At 49.5% G+C, this 19,620-nt stretch overlaps 1 protein-coding gene across 2 annotated transcripts in view; it reads left to right on the top strand.

Annotated features, from left to right (window-relative positions):
- Positions 1 to 1,914: 1,914 nt before the first annotated feature.
- CD276 (CD276 molecule) overlaps positions 1,915 to 19,620 on the top strand; it is a 48,202-nt gene continuing 30,496 nt past the window's right edge. For both annotated transcript variants that reach the window (XM_025207176.1, XM_006026265.3), the window contains exons 1-2: positions 1,915 to 2,008; positions 19,193 to 19,325. In XM_025207176.1, the coding sequence (XP_025062961.1) occupies positions 19,256 to 19,325 (70 nt within the window). In that variant the 5' untranslated portion in view covers positions 1,915 to 2,008; positions 19,193 to 19,255. The remainder of the gene's footprint in view (positions 2,009 to 19,192; positions 19,326 to 19,620) is intronic.

Below are 19,620 nucleotides of genomic sequence, written 5' to 3'. Positions count from 1 at the left end.
TGCTGCCTGGCTGGGCATGTGGTGTCCGGCATGCATCCCCATGGCTTCCCTCTGCTACCTGCTCCCTGGAGCGGCACAGAAGGAGGAGGAGCCATTGGAGTCAGGGGGAGCTGAGCAGTACCCAGGTGTTCATGGGAGCAGCCTGCCAGGAAGCCGCTAGGGCTGGGGTGGTGGCCATTGGTAGGTGCAGGTGGGAGTGTGGCATGAGCCTGCAGGCCATATTTTTCCCACCTCTGCCTTAAAGGCTCAAAATCCAAGACACAAAGAAATCAAATTCCACATTGATTATTTTCTTAAGCCTGATGATTTTTTTGGACAATTAGGGTTGTCTCCTTATGTCCCCTGCAAAAAAAGGGCCTACATTCCGGAACCATAAATAAGTAGCGTATTACAGATTACCTGGTGGCTGCAGTCTACTTCCTAGTGGCCAAATGTCTTCTTCATGAGCCACCACCACAGCAAGCGCTAGCTGTTCCCTCGTTCATAGTCTTAGGAGAGATGCCGGTGACTGCAGTGGCATTGGACACTGAACTCCCCTTTCAGCCTAACTTTGGTCTTTTTAGATGTATACTCTATTGGTGACCAGAGGCCTTCAGTTTCCAGAGTTGTTGCTTCGGACAACAAATGCACGAACCACTCAGGATTTCATCCATGTAAGATCAAATATAGCAAAGCAGCAGTTCCCAAACTCTGACAAATTGCACACCACCAATTTAAAACGACACAACCTTAAGTACCACTAGCAAATTTTTGTCATATAAAGTAATTATAATAAATCTGTTAACACCTACCACTGACAGACTGTCTACGTACCACACATTGGGAACCGCTGTAGTAAAGGAAGCAGTTGTTTCCGTACTCCCTGTGTTGGCAGGAGCGGTTGGACAAGGTGCGCTTCCACAGGAAAAATGTCTTTGCGGGATGACTCGCCTGCAAGGAACAGAACGTGGCTGGTGGTTGCTCATGGTATCTCCAGTCAAGTGGTGCCACCAGTTCTGCAGGTCACCTCCTGCCACTTCTGCCTCCAGCCAGGTGACTAGAATTTATCGTAGTTCCATCATGCTCTAATACAACGTCATAATGTCATGGTTTTGCCCCAAGAGTCACAATGAAGCACCCTTTTTCTCTGTAGAGGGCATCTGTGACTTGAATGCCTATGAACACACTACGCGCATTGGCAGGGTGAGGGGAAGCAGAATCTTCAGCGCCAAGACCCCAGGCCTCTGCTGTCCTTCAGGACTTCCTAGGCTTGTTCGCTATCAGCTATGGCAGTGGCTCTCAACCTTTTTTGTACCAGGACCCATTTGTAAACAACAATGGTCAGTCCCAAACCAATGCCCCTCACTCCCAACCCACTGCCTCCCACCATCAGCCCCCCAATGTGTGTGGCATGGGTGTGTGGGGCATGGGGGACCCCAAGCATCTCCTCGCAGGCTGGACCTCTGCCAGCCTGCAAGGGAAAAGCCACTGTTTTCCACATTTTTCTACTTTCCATTTTTAAAGCTTGATCCACTTTTAAAGTTTGTCTGTGACTCTTTCATATTTCTTGTGACTCACTTTTGGGTCATGACCCAAGGGTTGAGAAACACTGAGCTATGACATCTGTATCCCTACTGCCATCGTTTATTGCAATATAGCATTGCAAGTGGAATGTGAATTCCCATGGACCTCTTACGATATAGGGAAAACTTGTTTATAGGGAGTGTGTGGCACACTAGGTTTCTGCATGCAGTTATAGCTCTTACTTGCGGCTGGTTCAGTGACACTTGCCGGTTAGTCACAGCTTATGGAGTTCTTTGATCATCTGAGGGGGCAGAGGCTGGTAATTCACATTCCTCAGGGTATACGTTGGATGCCAGCAGGTTCTCTGCATGGGATGGGTATCTTTAAACGTGGTGTTACACCATTTCAACATGGTGTGTTACTTTCATAGAGGGTGGAGTCCTCTCCTGAAAGGGAGATAGATGCCCTGCTCCTTTATGAAAAACTGAATTTGTGCTGTGTTCTGGTGAGTGGTGCATGGAAATTAGTGATTTATGTTGTTGCATGTGGCTTACGTTTAATAATTGCCACATGCTCTGTATAAAGTGCGTTAACTGAGATTTTAAATTGTTTGCATATGTTTTGCAAAGTGACTTATTGGACAACTTATGGGGGGCAGATTTTGATAGCTTTACTCTTGTTGTATAAATCCTTGCTCATCAAAAAAGCTCTATAAAAATGGGATTTGCTCAGTTAATACAACTGAGCGAGGTTGACACCCAGAGGCTGCAGTTGCAGCTGATCTTGAGGAAGCCCCATCTAACCCAGCTCCGAGGTCCTAGATATCTGGATCACCATGGTAGGACTGACAGTCTGGAGAACTGTCCCTAAGTACAGATGAATGGAGGAAAGGCATTTCTGACCACTCGCACCCCATGGGACTGGGAAAAAGTGGATTTCTTGTGTTGTGTCTTGCACTCCAGAAGGATTCCTTATGTCATCTCTACACTTGCCCCATTTGCTTTCATCAGTCAACTAGCATCAGCTAACCCTAGTTTGGGCTGAGGCTCAGTCAGCTGGCTCCTAGTTGGACACTGGGAAAGCAAAGTCCAAGGTGAAGGAGAATGAGTCATAGAACTTGGGAGTCACCCGTCAGCTCACCGATTTGTTGAGCAGGAAGGACAACAGTATACAGCCTGACAAAACCTGGTGAGAGGGAACACTTTGGGTGGTTCAGCCATTTCGTCCCTCAGATAAGCAGGATAAGTTCTTGAGCTGAGTTTTCAGAGCTGTGTTGGAGAGTGAGGAGGCAATGTAGTGGTGTTGGGCAAATTGGAGGATGTGACCAGTGCCAAAGCTTTGCGTTTTTCCATTTACTGTGGTGTCTGTAAATACAAGACCGGTGGTTCTGTTCTGCCTGTGTAATGCTTTTGAAAACGTTATGAGGGCTCTGGAAAGATGAAGAGCCCAGCCAGATATGCAGCAAAGCACTGGAGAATCTGACAGAGCTCCTATTGCTAAAGCATAGGGGAAAAACTCACTTCTGTTGGAGAGGATGGACATTTTTCTTCGGCGCTGGTGAAAGACGCCAGCTGGCATCTGAAGTCCTCCCTTTATCCGCAGAGCAGGTACAGCATCAGTGCAGACTTTCACACGTGCTTCCCAACCTTTCAGTCGGCCAAGAACTTGTGAAGGGAACTACTCTTTCACACTGTTAGCTTGTGGCACTCCTTGCCAAGATCCTAGAGGCAGCAGCACTTGAAAAAAGGCTTAGGCATTTCTCAGCATGACAGATCTAAAATAATTAATGCTGGCAGGAAAGCAAAGGGCTTGCTAAATTTTGCTTTGGGGCATGAGCCCTCTATCAGAGGTAAGGGATAAGGTCATTGTGTGGCTACCCACAGGTTTCTTCCCCTGCAGCAGCTACTTTTGGACTGGGCAGACCAGAGTCTTAGTCACTGTAACAGCTCCTGTGTTCCTGCAGCCTGGAGGGACCACATCTGGGGAGAACAAGGGAATTTCATCCCGATGCCTGTTCAGTTTTTAGGTCTTTCTGAAACTGATTTCCAGGTCAGACTGATGCTTTTTTTCCCCCAGCAGTTGAGACCCACCAAATCATTCATTATCTTTCTACACTATGTTGGTGATCTAGCGGGACAAGGTTTCCTTTCCTAGTACATAACTTCCGTGCCTTTGATCTCTCTTCAGAAGACATGGCTGGGATTGGAGGTAGACTAGGACTCATTCCATGGGTGACTGGTGCCTCCCAAGTCTGGGGGGGGCCTCCCCCAGCAGCCAGCCAGCAATTGGGGTGGGGGCGGGGTTCGCCAGTGGCCAGCCGGCAACAGGGAGGGAGGGGTCCCCCAGCAGCCGGTCGCCAAGTGCACCTGTGGCATGCCACCAACACAGCCAATTTTAGGGGGGGCACTAGCACTCTCCGTGCCCCCCTACTAGCTGGAGCTCTCGCTGTCACTGTCAGGGGGGCATGTCCTCCCCCAGCCCCTCCTACATGTTGCCTATGACTCATTCCCTGGGTATTTAAATTGATTTCAGCTTTGATGTGCCTGGTTTTCCCCTCCCAGATCTTGTGGCTTCATACCCAACACTGTCCCAAGTGGCCATTGGTTCTGTATGCCCCATTGAAAACACTGGCACCCACTTTTGAGAAAGCACTGAGCACCCACCACTGCCTACAGAGATCATTCTCTTCCGCGGAGCGCAGTAGAGAGCCAGGAAACTCCATAAGCCTGGTTTTATAGAGAATTCCCAAATAACTGCTCCTGCAGATGGGAGGGCTTGGAAGCTGCAGGTCCAAAAGGTTGTAGCCTCCTAAGGTAGAGGGGAATCCTGCTTCAATGGCTGCTCTTCCTTGCTGCTCTGCCTCTCCCTCTTCCTCTGGCACCATGGAGAAATGCTGCTATCCACAGGGCTGCTACCCACAGGGTTGATCCTCTGTGGTAGCAATCAATGGGCCCAGCTGGATTCATAAATTGTAAGGATAGGGGGACCACTGTGGTCATCTAGGCTGACCTCTGCTATAACACATGCTATAGAGTCTCCTTGAATTATTGCTTGTTTTGTCCAGCACCTTATATTTTGGAGGACCATCCAATCCTACATGTAAAATCACTTCAATTGGCATTAATTCCTACTTAGTCACTTGCAAGGGAATTAGAAATTGTACTCTGGGCAGTGACTGACTCCTGCCATTTTGCTTTGCTCCAAAGGAACAGATGGGGAAACTGAGGCAGAGAGCAGAACAAAGATTTGTCCAAAGCAGTGGAAGAACTGAGGCTAGAGCCCAGGTTTCCTGATTCCTAGCCTGATGTTTGAGCCACCAGCCATGCTGCTATCCCTGTGGGGTCACTCCAGTTCTCACAGATTTCACAGACACTAGGGCTGGAACGGACCTTGGAAGATCATCGAGTCCAGCCCCCTGCCCGAGGGGCGGGTTGGGGTCATAGGATCCCAGCAAGCTAAGCATCCACATTTCTCTTGAAGGCGTTCAATGTAGGTGCATGAACCATCCCCGTTGGCAGGCTATTCCAGACCTTGGGGGCTCGGACAGTAAAGAAATTCTTCCTTATGTCCAGCTTGAAATGGTTTTGCAGGAGTTTATAACTGTTCGACCTTGTCATCCCTTGGGGCACATAGGAAAGCGAATGCCTCCGTCAGTGAAAATTCTTGCTAAATGGAACAGTTTCAAGTGCAAATCCACCTAGAAGTAATTCACATTTTCCTAGTCTCAAGGCAAGCAGGGGCTGAGTGTAATGAGGGGTGCCCTGTCACCCTCTCTCACTTGCTTCCTGCCTCCTGGACTGGTGGAGGGGAAGGAGTTGGCTCCTTTTTGGCCAGATTTAGAAAAAAGATGTGCTCATCCAGTGTCAGGGAAGTGGTGAAGAACCCCACCACCAACCTATTCCTGGCCAGCCTCGTGCTCCAAAGAAAGAAAAGGAAGGGGGAGGAGAAAGTCTGTGTCATCTCTGCTCTTCTCTCAGTGACCAGAATTGCTGCATAAGCATTTGCAAGATAGGACAGTTGTGGCTTGTGAGGCAATGTGATGCAGTGGGTAGGATGGTGGAAACAGTGTCTGAGGAACAGGATTCCTTCACCCTACTGCCTGGGCACTGAGGGCAGTGTGATTCCCTCCCCTATCACACAGCCACAGGCTCCCCAGCTCCCCATGGGCAGCACTGCCCTACCCTCCAACAGGGGCAAGAAGCGGTCTGTAGGTGGGAAGGGGAGCCCAGAGACTCCTGCAGCAGCAGCCATGGGAGATACAGCCCACAAGCCTCCAGTTGGACAACCCTGGTCTGGGGGCATCTTGGACAAGTCCCTCCCTCTTTGCCATGTCTCAGTTTCCCCCATAGTAAAATGGGGGTGAGGATACTTTGTAGGGCACTTGAGGGGGCAAGCACTTTGGGAGGGCCACGGAGCAGTATTGCTTTGCTTTCCATCTCTGAGCAAGCCCACAGGAGATTTAAAAATAAATGTAGAAAATCGTGGTGTGCAGGCTGCTGTGTGAAATGGCAGTGCGGGCGGGAGGGTCACTCCGCTACCTGGGGGTAGTAGCGGGGAAATCGCTGCAGATTGTCAGTGCAAAGCGGGGGAGGCTTAGAGCTGACGTCCCAGCATGGAAAGAGAATTTGCAGCCTCGTATTTAAAGTAAGCCTGTGCTGGGGCATTCCCCGAGCAGGAGCTGAAGTCCTGTAGCATCACTGTGGTGCCTGAAGTGCATTGGGTCAGTGCTGCAGAATATCCTTTATAAAGCTGTGTGACTTGGGGCCAGCCCCTTCCCCTTGCTGCCCTTCTTAGACTTTGCTTGCCCTGTGCATGTAGACTGTGCACTCTGTGGCAAGGACTTTCTCTCCTTACAGGCCTCTGTGCATGCGAGAGAGACTCATCACCCTCCGCAGAGACTGGGAGTCTTTTTGCCGTCATCTTGTGCATGCTGCTGTGCCCAAACTGCAGATATTTGTGCCTTTTTCCCCTGCTGTTCTTTGTTTTAGTCCCTCATGTGTTGTCTGCCAACTTGACCACTACATGAACAGCACCTGGAGCAATGGGACCGTGATCTGACACTAGAGCTTCCAGGTGCTTCCATAATGCTGTGATGCTGGAAGGTATTAATGACTGCTGTTAAAGGTGGCTTTGATCTATAGTCAATCATGGACATTACTACAATAGATGCACCCTGGATCCAGACTAAATGAAAGGAGCAAGTAAGATCCATTTGGAAGTGAAATAGCTGGAAGCGATGGGGGTTACCACCCAAAGTAATGGACAGTGGGAAGTCCTGAGTTTGGAAAGAGTAAGTTGGCTTCTGTAACAGGAGGGACGTCAGGGTCGCCGTGCCCTCCCCTGCCGCCTCCTTCACTGTGCAGAGCGGCCGTCTTGCCCCCTCCGATTCTCGCCCGCCACGTCTTTGATTTTATATCTTTTTATAGGGAGGCTACCTTCTGTCCTCTTGGCCACGGTTCTCCTGTCATGGGTGTCCCATGCACCCAAGCCTTATGGGCTATGCGTGGCTCCTACCACCCCAATACCATGCCCCAAGCCTCGCAGATGTAATGGACGCTATTCTGTCCCTCTCAGTCTGCACGCCCTCTACGGCACTCGGGCTCTCCAGCCCCGTCTCTCTCTCTTTCTGTGCCCTTCTCTCCGGGGGCCTTCTCAATAGTGCCGCCCTGTCTCTCGGGCTCACCACAAGGCTGCCCCCTTTCTCTGGGGCTCACCACACCCACATGGGCTGCTCAACAACACTCCCTTCTCTGGGCTTCTCAACTGCCCCTCTCTGGGGCTGGGGTCTATGTACCCCATATGTAGCACCCTCACTGGCGCTGGGGTCCCCACATGCAAGTCCCCTATGAGGCCTCCTCCATCCCCTAATAGCCTCACCCAAACCACCAGTGTAACCAATAGCAAACACAAACAACAACATAAACACAAGCCCCTGGGCTACAACGCAAACTTAAGCCTCCAGCCAAACTGCGCTCAGGCCTACCGGGGTTCTCTATCCCACCATGGTGACCAACATGGTGCAGCACGGCTTCTCTTTTCTCTTCCAGGGAGCTCCTTCTTTCTTAGCTGCTGGTAGGGATCTGCTACCAGCCTCCTGCCTGTGGTTTATATAGGAGCCAGGCCCTGCCCCTTCTTGTCAGCTGGCTAGGCAGGTGCGATCATTAGCTCCCTCTAGTTGCCTCAGCAGCTGCCACCTGAGGAGTCTTCCTGGCTCTCTCGGTAGCAGGCACCTTCGTGCCCTGCTACAGCTTCCATGGGCCTGATTGCAGACAGAAGGTCTGAGGCATGGGTTGGCTATAGCTGTTGTGTGAGCCAGGAAAGAGCAACTGGAGAGCAAAGAGAAGAGCCAATGGAAAGCCAGATAAACAGTTATGAGCACGGCCTTAAAAGTGAGAAGAGACAGAAGTCCTTAGGATGCAAGGCTGGCTGGAAAGACAGGTTCAGAAATTGTGAAGCAAGGAACCTGCCTGCTGTTGTTTGTTCTTACCAAGTTCAGGGAATCAGGACTTTGTTCCCATTCTCTGGAAGTAATTAGGATTGCACCAAGGAATATACCTAAGTCACATTGTCTATTCCTCCTAATGGAAATGAGGCCTTGAGGCCCCAAATATTGGCCAGCCAAATACTGGGAAAAGAGTACAACCAAAACCAAAAAGCCCCTTGATCTGATGCCAATGTTATCCTTGGCTCGGTAAAGGATGGACACTCCCTGTTTGCTATGAGTTATAGTGAATGGTGGGGAGGGAGCTCTGTTGGATTAGGTTCAAGGTGGACCCTCCACATGAAGCTGGGGTGCAGGGTTTTAGGTGAGCTGCCAATTCTAGGTACTGTGGTAACCAAGGCTGTACTGCAGCCCAGCCCACCTCTGTCTCCTCATGCCTGTGGGCTATGCATACCTGGCATTGCTTTGCAGCAGGCTGCTTCCTTGTCCTGGGGGTGACTGACTGTGGTTAGCAGCAGACTCCTTTGTTTGAAGGCTGGGTGAGTGAGGGCATGAGTGGGCCCAGAGAACGTGTGCTGGCTGGCTGCAGGCAGAAAACAGAGTGATTAAACCAGCAGGATGGTAGGGGAAAGAGAAAAGCCTTGGGGCAGGAGAGAGGAACTGCCGTGAATTGAAAACATAGCACATTAATATTAAATATAAATACGTGTATTTATAAATAGCCAACTCCTAGGGTGGCAAAAATAGGAATGAAGCCATAGGGGCTGTAATTAGACTGCTGGAAGGGAAATGTCAGTGCACAGCATGTGGTGGCTTGCGCAGCGCTTGGTTCTGGCTGCCTGCAAACCTCTTTGCAAATAGTCACTGCTCCTGGGCTGTGGGGAAAGGCAGTGGTTCCTGGATAGAGGGAGCAGAGAGACCCAGGGCTTTGCAGGGACTTGGTAAGACCAACTTGGGTGCAACCTGGGTGCACTTGTTCCCAGTGTGCTGTGCTCCAGCTGGTAGACCAGTGATTCTCAACAAGGATGACACTAGATTCTTTGAAGGGTGTTGCAGGAAATGTAGGAATATAAGCAGATAAGAGCAGGCTCAGGCTCTCCTGCCTGGTTGTTCTTCTTCCCTTCATCCCACTGCCCGGCACCTCTGCAAGGAGGTAAGCACTGTAATAAATAAAGTAGTTCTTGAAATGGAGTGCCGCTTAATTCACAAATGTTATGGGGGGTAGCTTTGAATCTAAGGAGGGGTGCCTCAAGTCTAAAAAGGTTGAGAACCACTGCTGTAGACTGCCCTCTCTCTAGGATACTGGGGCACTTGTTGGACAAAGTGAAAAGCCCTCCACTGCAGGAATTCATCCTTTCCATCCCTTCTGCCTAGATCAAACCAGGCAACAACTGTTCCAAAACCAGCAAAGCTGAAAAATTCATTCCAGTAGCTCAGTGATAGTCAGGAGACACGTGAACAGCCAATAGTAAGCAAAGAGCACCAGCTACATTCAGAGTATCACTGCATTAGATGGTAACAGTAGTAGTTTATCTTCTGTGGACATGCAAATCTCACTGAATCAGGATACTGCCCTCAAATGCTTTGCATATTGCAACAGCCAAGCTGTCAATCCCACCATGGTGAACCCTCCACTTGGCTGTTGCTGCGGCTGAGAAGTTTCTTTGGTGTCTATCACACGTATTACTGTGGACACGGTCTCACCCAGACCAAGCTGTGTGCCAGAAAGAGGATTTTATGCTGTGTAAAACCTGTAGGGTTCAAACAGTCGTACTATAACAGGGGAAAGCAAAACAGCACAATTAATGTTCACCTGCTCCATCTCCTTGCTCTGCTTTGGAGCTGTGAAATGGGCAGCCCAAATTGGCCCTTAATTGTGTCTCTTTTAACTCCAACACAGAGATGGCTAAGTCGCTACTGAAGCAGTTGCTCTTTGCAGAAATTGCACCTCTTTATGACTGAGCTGTTCTGTGCCTACTTTGACTTATTTGCATAAAAATGCTTCAGATCAGATAAACTGTTTCTATACAAAAGCAGTTGGAATTAATCTAGAGTTGAATGGCAGGAGGAAAGGGAGCATCTGTGATAAAGATGTAGCTTTCAGCAGAAATACAGACACAAATGCAGTGGTTTTCAACCTTTTTTCATTTGTGGACTCCTAAAAAATTTTGAATAGAAGTACAGACCCCTTTGAATTGTAAGTGTGGGTATTTGCATACTTTTGATTGATCATAGTCATCTTTGGCAGACCCCTTAGAGACATAGTCTGTGGACCCCCCAGGGGTCTGTGGACCATAGCTTGAAAACCATTGCCTTAATGCATTGAAGAAGATGAAGAACCAAACTTCTAGGTTTGTGCCACATTCATGGAAACCTTTGTGGCCCCATATCAGGTCAGGGTGTTTGGCTGTGCCATTAGGATGGTTATTATGGTTTAGTACCTGACACAGGACATTGGCTTGAGGCTCAGATTCTGTGACTGGTGCCACCCACGAGGTATAATAATGGCATTGCAGTCACTAAATAAAGGATTTATATTTATAAATAAAGAAATGGACCATACCCGTGCAGTGGATGGGAACCAGAGAGCAGAGTTGTGTATTGGAGTTCCACAGGGGCCCCACTCCACCCAGCTGTCTGTCTCCTTTTCCATGGGTTTTTCTTAGTGCTCTAGGCCCAAAATAACATGGGATCGGGTCATCTGGCATTTCCATCATACAGGAGCTAAAGTAAACAAGGGAAGGAGAAAAGGGCTGGTCGCTGATCTCACTCCATTGAGTTGAAACAAGATGCCAGTTTGTCACTTGCAGTGAAGTGTTGCTCTGTCCATCCGTCCTCTCGTCTCTCTGTCTATGACGTGTAAAATGCCTTGTACTCAAGGCTCTGATTCTGCAAAGGGATCTCCCATTATGAACCTTGTGCATCTAAGGGCCAGTGTTTATGGACCGTTCTTAGGATTCATAGATAGACAGATAGATAGATTCATAGAGTTGGAAGGGACCACGAAGGATCGTGTCCGACCCCCTGCCCCAGGCAGGAAAGAGGACCGAGGTCAGACGACCCCAGCCAGGTGCCTATCTAGCCTCCTCTTGAAGACCTCCAAGTTAGGTGATAGCACCACCTCTCTTGGCAGCCTGTTCCAGATTCTGGCCACCCTTACTGTGAAAAAAATTCTTCCTAATGTCTAACCTGAATCTACTCTTCACTAGTTTGTAGCCATTATTCCTAGTTACTCCTAGGGGTGTCCTGGTAAGTAGCGCACCTCCATTGGGGCCCTAGAGCAGATCAGCTTGATAGCTCTCTTACACTCACTCAGTGACTTCTTAGGTCTCCTCCAGAAGCAGATCTGTCAGTAGAGAGCTAGCTGTCAGGGAAAGCTGAGTTCTCATCTGAGCTGCATCAAAGCTAGCAAACTGACATCTGATTCCTAATCCAAACTTTAGGCAAGTTTAGGAGCTGTTGAGTTTGATGGCCAAACTAGGTCCCATGTCAAAGGATTGATTCAGGTCTCACCATTCACTGACCCTTCTACTCCTGGCTGCTTCCCATCAGAGCCTTCCAACACCCCAGAGCTAAGAGTTGGCATTTTCTAAGCGGGGTCTTGAGTCTAAAGAAGTGGAGAACCACTAATGAAGAGTGACCCTGCAGGCTGCTTTTGCCCATGCCTGGTGCTGCACCAACCCTTTGCGACCCCTGAATAGAGAAAGCCCAAGCTTTGAAAGAGGAAGGAGAGAAAGCTTGGGCTTTTGGTAGTTAGGGGTTGCAAAGGGCTGGTGCAGGACCAGTCCCAGAGACTGGAAAGTCCCACATGCTGCAGGGGAAGTGAAAAAAACGCCATGGAAGATAATTATAATATAACTCATCCTAGGGGGAAGTTTCATCTTAGCTTTGGGCCAGCAGAGACTTGGGACCCTTGTCCTTCTCTGTGCATAAAAGCCGCCCTGTTAGATGGACTGGATCTGAAAGCCCTCATGCTTCAAGGCATAAAGCAACCTCTGCTGGCCCAAAGCAAAGAAGAAACTTCCTCCTGGGACGAGTTATGCTATAATTATCTTCTATAAGGTTTCTTTCCCTTCCTCTGCAGTATCTAGGGCTTTCCAGTCTCTGGGACCAGTGCTGTACCAGCCCTTTGCAACCCCTGACTAGAAGAAGCCCAAGCTTTCACTCCTCCCTCTCTGGGCCATTGCATAAGAACCAGTACTAGCCTTAGTGCTGAACCTCATTATTGTCCTGTGCTGAACTGGCCATTGTTAACCATTTATTTGGGTGCCAGTAGCTATGTGTTGAAGGCACCCACGAATTTTGGCAGAAGCCTGGCAAGACATTGGCAAACCTTTGGTGCCCTGCAAGGGAATTATTAATTAAACATTGAACTACACTTGCTGTGAGCCTCCTGAAGGCCTTGTTAGGTGTTTGCTAGAGACAGAGCTCATTTACTGCTGAAACTTTAACTAGTTAGACTGTAAGCTTTCCAGGATAGAGCCTGTTGCCTAGTGGATCTATGCAGCACCTAGCATAGTGGGGCTCTGATCTCAGCTGGGGCCTTTGGGATGTCGTTGGAAAAGCCCTGCATAATTCATTGCCAGGACTTGCTATACATAGCCATCCATAGAGATGCTGGAAGCTCTCCCATGGGTGCCGCTTGCTTTACGCTGTCCCAGCCAACACATGGAAATGCTCAAGACCTGCTGAATAAAGAGGCTGTAGATGTGGTTTCGGGGGGGGCTGGTATGAAAGGTGAATGCTGCTTTTCACAGGAGCCCAGCGGCCAGTCTTTGCTCCGTCTGTTCATTGCCTCCTGGCACGTACTGGCTCTGATTACACAGGAAATCAAACTAAGGCTGAAAAGCATACTGGGGGCCCAAGCTTGCTCCCGTGAAAGTAAGTGGGAGTTTAGCTATTGCTATTTAAGGGGCAGAACTGGGCCCTTTGAAAGAGCCCAGAGCTACAGCTGAGACTTTCCAGTGAGGAAGTAACTAGATCCAGGAAACTCATTATGGAGAAGAGCATCTAGTAGGACATGGTCCATCCTGATGGAGGGAGTTGTGAGGGCAGCTGAGTTTCATTCACAACAAAGCGAACTATCTGCTTGAGTTCCTGTGCTCTTTTACATATGTGCTGTTTTACACTTGCAGCATTGTCCCAAGCTTTAACTAAGGTTTGGAGAGAGTCCTGCCACGAACCTTTCCTCTTGGGCTACAGCAAGCCAGCTAGGCTCATATCAGGCCTCTTTTCCCAACTTTCTCCTGATGCACATCTGGCGTTGCCTTCCTTCTGCCCGTGTATTCCAGCTCTGTGCAGGGCCTTGCTCATTGTGACAAAGAATTGTGCTAAACTGAACCTGGCAAATGCACCTGAAGTCTTTCCTCCAGCAACCTGAGGCCCACCCAACTTGTTGTGCATGTGACCCAAGCTGAAGTTGCGAGTTGGCTTTGTATTTTCCTTATGCAAAGTGGCTTGGAGATAATGGGGGTGGGGGTGGAATGGAATCTCAGCAGAGGAAGCAGATGCTGTTGCATAGCCCTTCCTCCACTCTGTTGGTGGGTTGTGTGGGAAGGATGTGGTGGCAGTCGAGGAAATGTCTCATTAATGGGGAGAGCCCTAATGGCTTCCAAGAGCTCCAGGCATCCTGTGCACAGGGGAGGTAAGAGGGAAAACCTGGTTGCAGCCTTTAGCTGGCTGCGGTGGCAACCACCCCCATAGATCTTACCTTCTGTTATGGGTTTGCCTGTGTTTCCTCTCTGGCTGAAAGCCTGTGGAATGAAGCTCTTACCCACTGTAGCCATACAGGGCAGTGGGACTGGCTCCATCCCTGGACTCAGCTGAAAGCAGAAATGCAGTGTTTGTAGCAGAGGCCAAGAAGCCATGATCGTGGCATCCTTTCTCTCATAGGGTTACAGAATATCCATGACTGGCTTCTAAGATGGCAGAAACATGCCCTGGGCCTTATGCTGATAAGGCCCGGGGCATGTTTCCGCCATCTTAGAAGCTAGTCATGGATATTCTGTAACCCTATGCCAACACGTGGGACTAACTCCATCTGCACTGTACTGCTGCCCCAGTCAGGCCCAGCAGGAGAACGGCCTCAGGGAGTGGAGCCCTTGGCAATCCCCTGGATTACTATGGGTGGATATGCACATGAAGCAGCTGTGTTTAGTCACTGTGACTCACAGCTGTGTCTTGGTGGATTTTACTGGATGCTTTTGTGGATGGACAGTTTAACAATTGGGCAATGTATGAAGCTCTGCTGAAGTTATCCAGCAGAGTCCCATCAGATACCTTCTTCTATATAGTGACATGGCATCTCTTAGGTGTCTCTCTAGCTCTGGGGACCCCAGACCCTCCTGGTCTTGGTTTGTGTGTCCCCTTTCCAAGTTGCTGCATTTGCTCACTGGAGTGTACACCCATACCTATAGCCATGGAAGTGCCCCCGTAGGCACTGGCTTCATTGGCAAGGCTACTGTTTTATTGCCATTGTTGGTGAATGCCATATCAGACAGGTGGAGAAAACAGCAACATTAATAAAAAACATCTATTTATTTCCACAGTGTATATTTCCACTGGGGAGCACTGCCTGTCAGGGGGGCTGATACCACCATTCTTTTGTATTGGCCAATGTTCCTGGGTGAACTACGTCTCCCATGATCCTCTGTCCCTCTATCACCAGCTGACTGCATCAGGGGAGTTGCACAGATTCTTCTGATTACTGGCTTCTTTGACTTCAGTGCTGGGTGTGCGAAAAATTAAGCCATATCCATTGGGTTGGTTGTTTATAGATTGATCTGGGCCAGAGCCCATGGCTCTGAGCACATCTTGTGCTCCAGTTGAGTGAGTTTGGGGATGGGCGTGGAATTGGGGCATTCCAAGGTTTTTCCAAGTGTCCAACACTTAATCATGGCTAGGGTAGGGTCTATGTGAAGAACATTTAACCTGAGTGGGAATAGTGTGCTCCGCCAACAAGCCATTCCTTACATGAGCACAGCTGGACTGGCAAAGCTGTGCTTTGAACTGGAGAAGTTAGACCACCATCCATGAGCAAAACGAGTGTGTGGTGCTGTGTCTGTACTAAGGGCTTTTCCTGGCACAGCTGTGTTGGTCAGGGTCAAATCTTTTCAGCCACTTGTCCCATATGAACTATGTTGACTGAAGTCAGCATCACAGACCCGTACGAGGGACTCTGCAGCATGTGCCCCTTGCTTTCCAGAAAGGGTGCACGGCTTCTCCAATACCCAGCTGGGTTGGGGAAGAAAGGGAAGGCAGGGCAGATTTAGGGGGAGTATTGGGCTTGGCAGAGGATGGGAAAGGTAGGGAAGCCTCCCTTGTGCACTGCAGTCTGTGTCTTCAGCCTGCAGGGCCAAGGCAGGCCGATGTCATGCATAGGGGTTGTTACTCAAACTTCCCCTTAGCTGTTTCTCATTCCTTCACTGCAGCGGTGGCAGGCAGAAACCAGAAAGGATGGGTAGTAAGATTTTTTTTATAGAGCAGAGAGCAGGTTTCTGCACCCATACCTTCCTAGGTCAGGGCTGCAGCATAAGCACTTGGAATGGAAACAGAACAGAGACTGGAAACGGCTCCATACAGGAACAGTGAGGGTTTGAAAACCCCGCTATTCCCCTCAGCCCCTTTAGCTCCCAGGACTTGGAGCAAGTGCTGTCCACCCACCCCGTTTGTATCACAGATCCCCAAGAGAAATCCACCATGCTCCCAGGAACACCTCCTGCTTCACAGAGTGAGGCCTTTCTTGTGCTCATTCTCTCAGCAGGGCTCCTTTTGTTGGCACCTAGAGTCATCTAATGCAGGGGCTCTGCTGTTGTGGTTGGCCAAGGTGCTGGGGCTGGTCCATAGCGAATGAAGGAAACATTACCTTAGACTTGTCTCTTGTATGGGACACCTGAAAGGGATGTGGCTGTTCCTCTGCTGCCAGGAGCTAGAGTGATGAAGGTGCATTTGGAACCGTACCACTTTACCCAAGCTGTGACCCAAAAACAGCTCCCATTGCTGCCAAGGTGGAGCCATGAAGTACATCCAACAGCAATAAGATCTCCGAGGTACTGTGGGAAGCTTGCAGTCTGCCTGGCAATCCTTCTGGAACTGGGAAGTTTGTAGCTAGAGCCTCCAGCTCTGGGTTGCCCTTTTCCATGAAGTAGTGTGTGCCAGCAGGAGAATGGGCCAGGATCTGAGACCTCCGGCCTCAGTGTCCAGGTTTCCCCAGAGCCTGAGCGCTCTCCTCCCATCACTTGCCCTCAGGGAGCTTGGTCAGTCTCTCAAGAGACAATGTTGGTACTGGCAGTGAACAGAGGTTTTGTCTGAGAGGCCATTGCAACAGCAGGTTGCATGCAACAAGATGCTGTGGGACCATAAGAAAAGGAAGAGTAGGGGAAGTGAATGTGTAGCTGACCTGGTTGAAACCCTTGGGTCCTGGTAGCAGTTTTGCTTCCAAAATTAGAGCTGGAACTAACAGGCAATGTGAGATTTTTGCACATTTTGAAGGCATGCAGGAGGGGAGGGTGAGGGCTTGGGAGATGTCAAGTGGGATCAGGCTGTTCAGTGAGAACAACTGTCTGGTTGCCTGCTCTTTCTTGCCCTGCCTTGCAGAGATGATAGATGTAGCCCTTCACCGCTGTGTCGGTCCCAACCCTTTTCTGTTGGGCAACTGATCCTTCCTCAGTGGATTCAGGGAAGCCTGCATATTTTAGGGAGAGGTCAAATCTCGTGGAGTTGGAAGAACTGGGAGATGGTCCCTCTATTGCATCAGTTAGAGCCGGATAGAGGATCTGCAGTCGTTGCCTTCTGCTCCACAATTAAAAGTTTGTTCCTTAACTTCTCATTCATGCATGCCTGTTTTTATTGAACCTAGGGGTCACTACAGCAGCTTGGCATTTTGATGCAGAGGACAAGGCAGGCGAGAGACTATCTGGCTTCTCTATATGCTCTACATCATCTGGTGCACTGACTGTACTGTGTGTATATGGGTGTTCTGGGCTATCGCAGCTCAAGTGTGTGGGGAGACCATGCAGTCCACCTGTCCATAGCATGTATGTTGGATCTCCTGCCCACACTTCTGTGAGCACCAAAAATCCAGCCAAAAGATTAGCAGCAAGGAAAACAGGTTACAAAGCCACTGGAAAGCTGGGCTGTCCTGCATGCCTCGCCCCTGTCTACAGATGCTTTCTGCTTTCCATGGGTGTCACCGGCTTCCAAGGCTGAGAGCTGTGGTTCAGGAAAGCCATTAATTTTCCTCAATTGCCCTGTCTACTTTGTTTGCATTCTCTATAATTTCCTCCCCACCCTGACATGGCACCAAAATCCGTGCTGATCTAGTGAATTCCAACCAAAATGTCCAGCTGCTCGAGGAGCTGGGAACATCACCTCCTCATTCCAGATGGGGGATGGCAGAAGATACCACCAGGCTATGGCAGTGGGACAGACTAGTTGGGCTGCTGGAGTTGTGGTGGCATCAGCTAACCTAGCCTAGGCTTGGGAAAAGAGGGATAACAGCACTGGGATTTTGGAAGGGCATATGGTCAGGAAATGGAGGTACAGGCCTTCGCTAGCAGTTTGAGTCCAGGGTCTGTGACCAGCAGCCTCAGTAGGAGGGTCGGATCCCACTATCATATGTGGCTTCTCCAGCCACTGCAGCCTTGGCTTGTTGGTGTGAGGACTGCCTCTCAAAGCCCATCTCAGAGTTTCCCTCACTGTCCCTCTGCCTCATATGTGACTGTCTTTAGGGCTCTCTGTAACCATGCTGCCTTGGCAGGTCTGTGCAAGCCTTTCAGACGGTCTCAGTATCTCCCTAGCTATAACATGAGTCCATCTTTTAATGCAAACTGCCACTGATATCTGGGGCCCCCTTGGCAGCCCTGACAAAACTGGTGCTTGTGGGCGGGCCGAGTTTATCTACATCCATTGGCATCTGCTAGGTTTGGCCCAACAAAAAGAAGAAAGCACCATTGGCCTTACAAAGCTTTTAAGGCCTTGACTCTTCTTTGCTTCCCCTGTGAACCAACCTGCCCTCTCTCTCTTGCCTCCTTTTCCTCTTCCATTGCTCCCATCATCATGGCAACTTGGTCCTGCACTCACAAGACAAATCTGAGAGATGGGCCTAGTTCTAGGTATACCTAAACCTCCTTGGCCTCGCCAACCCAGAGGTTCAAAGATCTTGAGTCAGGCCCTCTAAAATTCATGGGATTAACTTAAAAATCTTGAGATGTTTTTGAATAATACTTTGGTGTGCGTTTTATTTGCTTTTTTGGCTTTTGAGCCTTTAGGGGACACTTTCCCTGCTTCGCTTTGCAACAAGAAGGCTAGAATTTGGCTTGGGGGGATGGGGGAGAATGAGTAAGCTGTGATTTTGATGTGTTCACTTGACTGCCAGAGTCTTGCAAGCCACGAATATCAAGAAAATTATGAGAGCTGGCAAATACTGTTTCCTGGAGGAGAGAAATGAGATTTTAGTAGCAGGGTCCTGCCTCTGCTTGGGAGAGGCTGGGAAAAGCTGTACCCAGAGTTAAACAATGGAGAAGGAATGAGGGGAGGAGAGAAATATCTAACAAGAGAAGACATTCATGACTTGGAAATCATGCAGAAGACCCCCGCCCACACCACCATATGCCAGCCAAGCCCATAGGGGTTTTTCAGCCCCCAGAGTCTGCTCTGATGTCAGCTGAAGTCTGTAGGAATCTTTCTCTTTTTCTTTTGCTTAGGATGAACCTGAAGCTGGGCAGTCCTGGCATGTGGGAGAGAAGCCAGTGTAACTAAGGTCGGCTGTTCGTTGTCAAATAACTACTTGAGGAAGGACATGCTAGTCACTGCTGGAAGAAGGGTTATAGTAGCACCAGAGGCCTCCCTGAGATCAGGGTCCCTGGATATGTAGCTAATGAGAAACAGACCTTGGCTTAAAGAACTGGCAGCCTAAATGGGCAAGCCAACAGAAGGATTATTACATCCTTTTTATCCCTGAGAGAGGGAGTGGCTTTTTCAAGGCCAAACAGGGTAGAGCAAAGCTCTGATCTAGTGTGGAAAGGTGGGATTCTGAGCTGTGTAGAGCTAATGTCAGGTCAGGTGCAGTAGATAATAAGTGACAGTGTACAGGACTACATGGACCTCTGGGCTCATCGCATGTGGCAGGTCTGTCCAGTCTGCATCCTGCATGATGCTCTGTCCCTGAGGAGTCCTGGCAGAGCCTGCTGAGTTAACGTGCAATCACCTAAGTTTATGCTGATTTTTTCTGTGCATGTTTCTTTTCAGTTCAGAGCAGCTGCTGTGAGAGGGGAGATTCCTTTTCCCAGAGGGCCTTGCCTTCCTTCACTGATGATTTTTGCTGAAGCAATGATGCCGTGCCTGTGGCTTATACCAGGACTGCTGGTGTTCAGTCTGGCAGGTAAGTGGGGCTAGGCAGACAGGGCATGAGGCGTGTAGGTTGAGAAGTGCATCCCGCATAGGCTGTTCCTGGGCCAGACCCCATCCCATTGTCATCCATGGAGCCAATAACTCGCTTGACAAGACATTGCAGTGTAGACCTGACCTGAGTGGTAGAAGATGCTCTGTGCTAGCAAACAGTGGCTGGAGCCTGTGAGGCAGCTGAGGACAAAGGTGGTATTACTTCCTCTGGGGAAGCGTTCGCCTCTGTTCCTTGCTCCACGCTTGGAGATGGTGTAGCTCAGGTCCCTCTTTCC

Source organism: Alligator sinensis, unplaced genomic scaffold (assembly GCF_000455745.1).
Source record: "Alligator sinensis unplaced genomic scaffold, ASM45574v1 scaffold492_1, whole genome shotgun sequence".
NCBI classification, from domain to species: Eukaryota; Metazoa; Chordata; order Crocodylia; family Alligatoridae; genus Alligator; species Alligator sinensis.
Note: the sequence above shows the minus strand (reverse complement) of the source record. Positions and strands in the feature narration are given on the sequence as shown.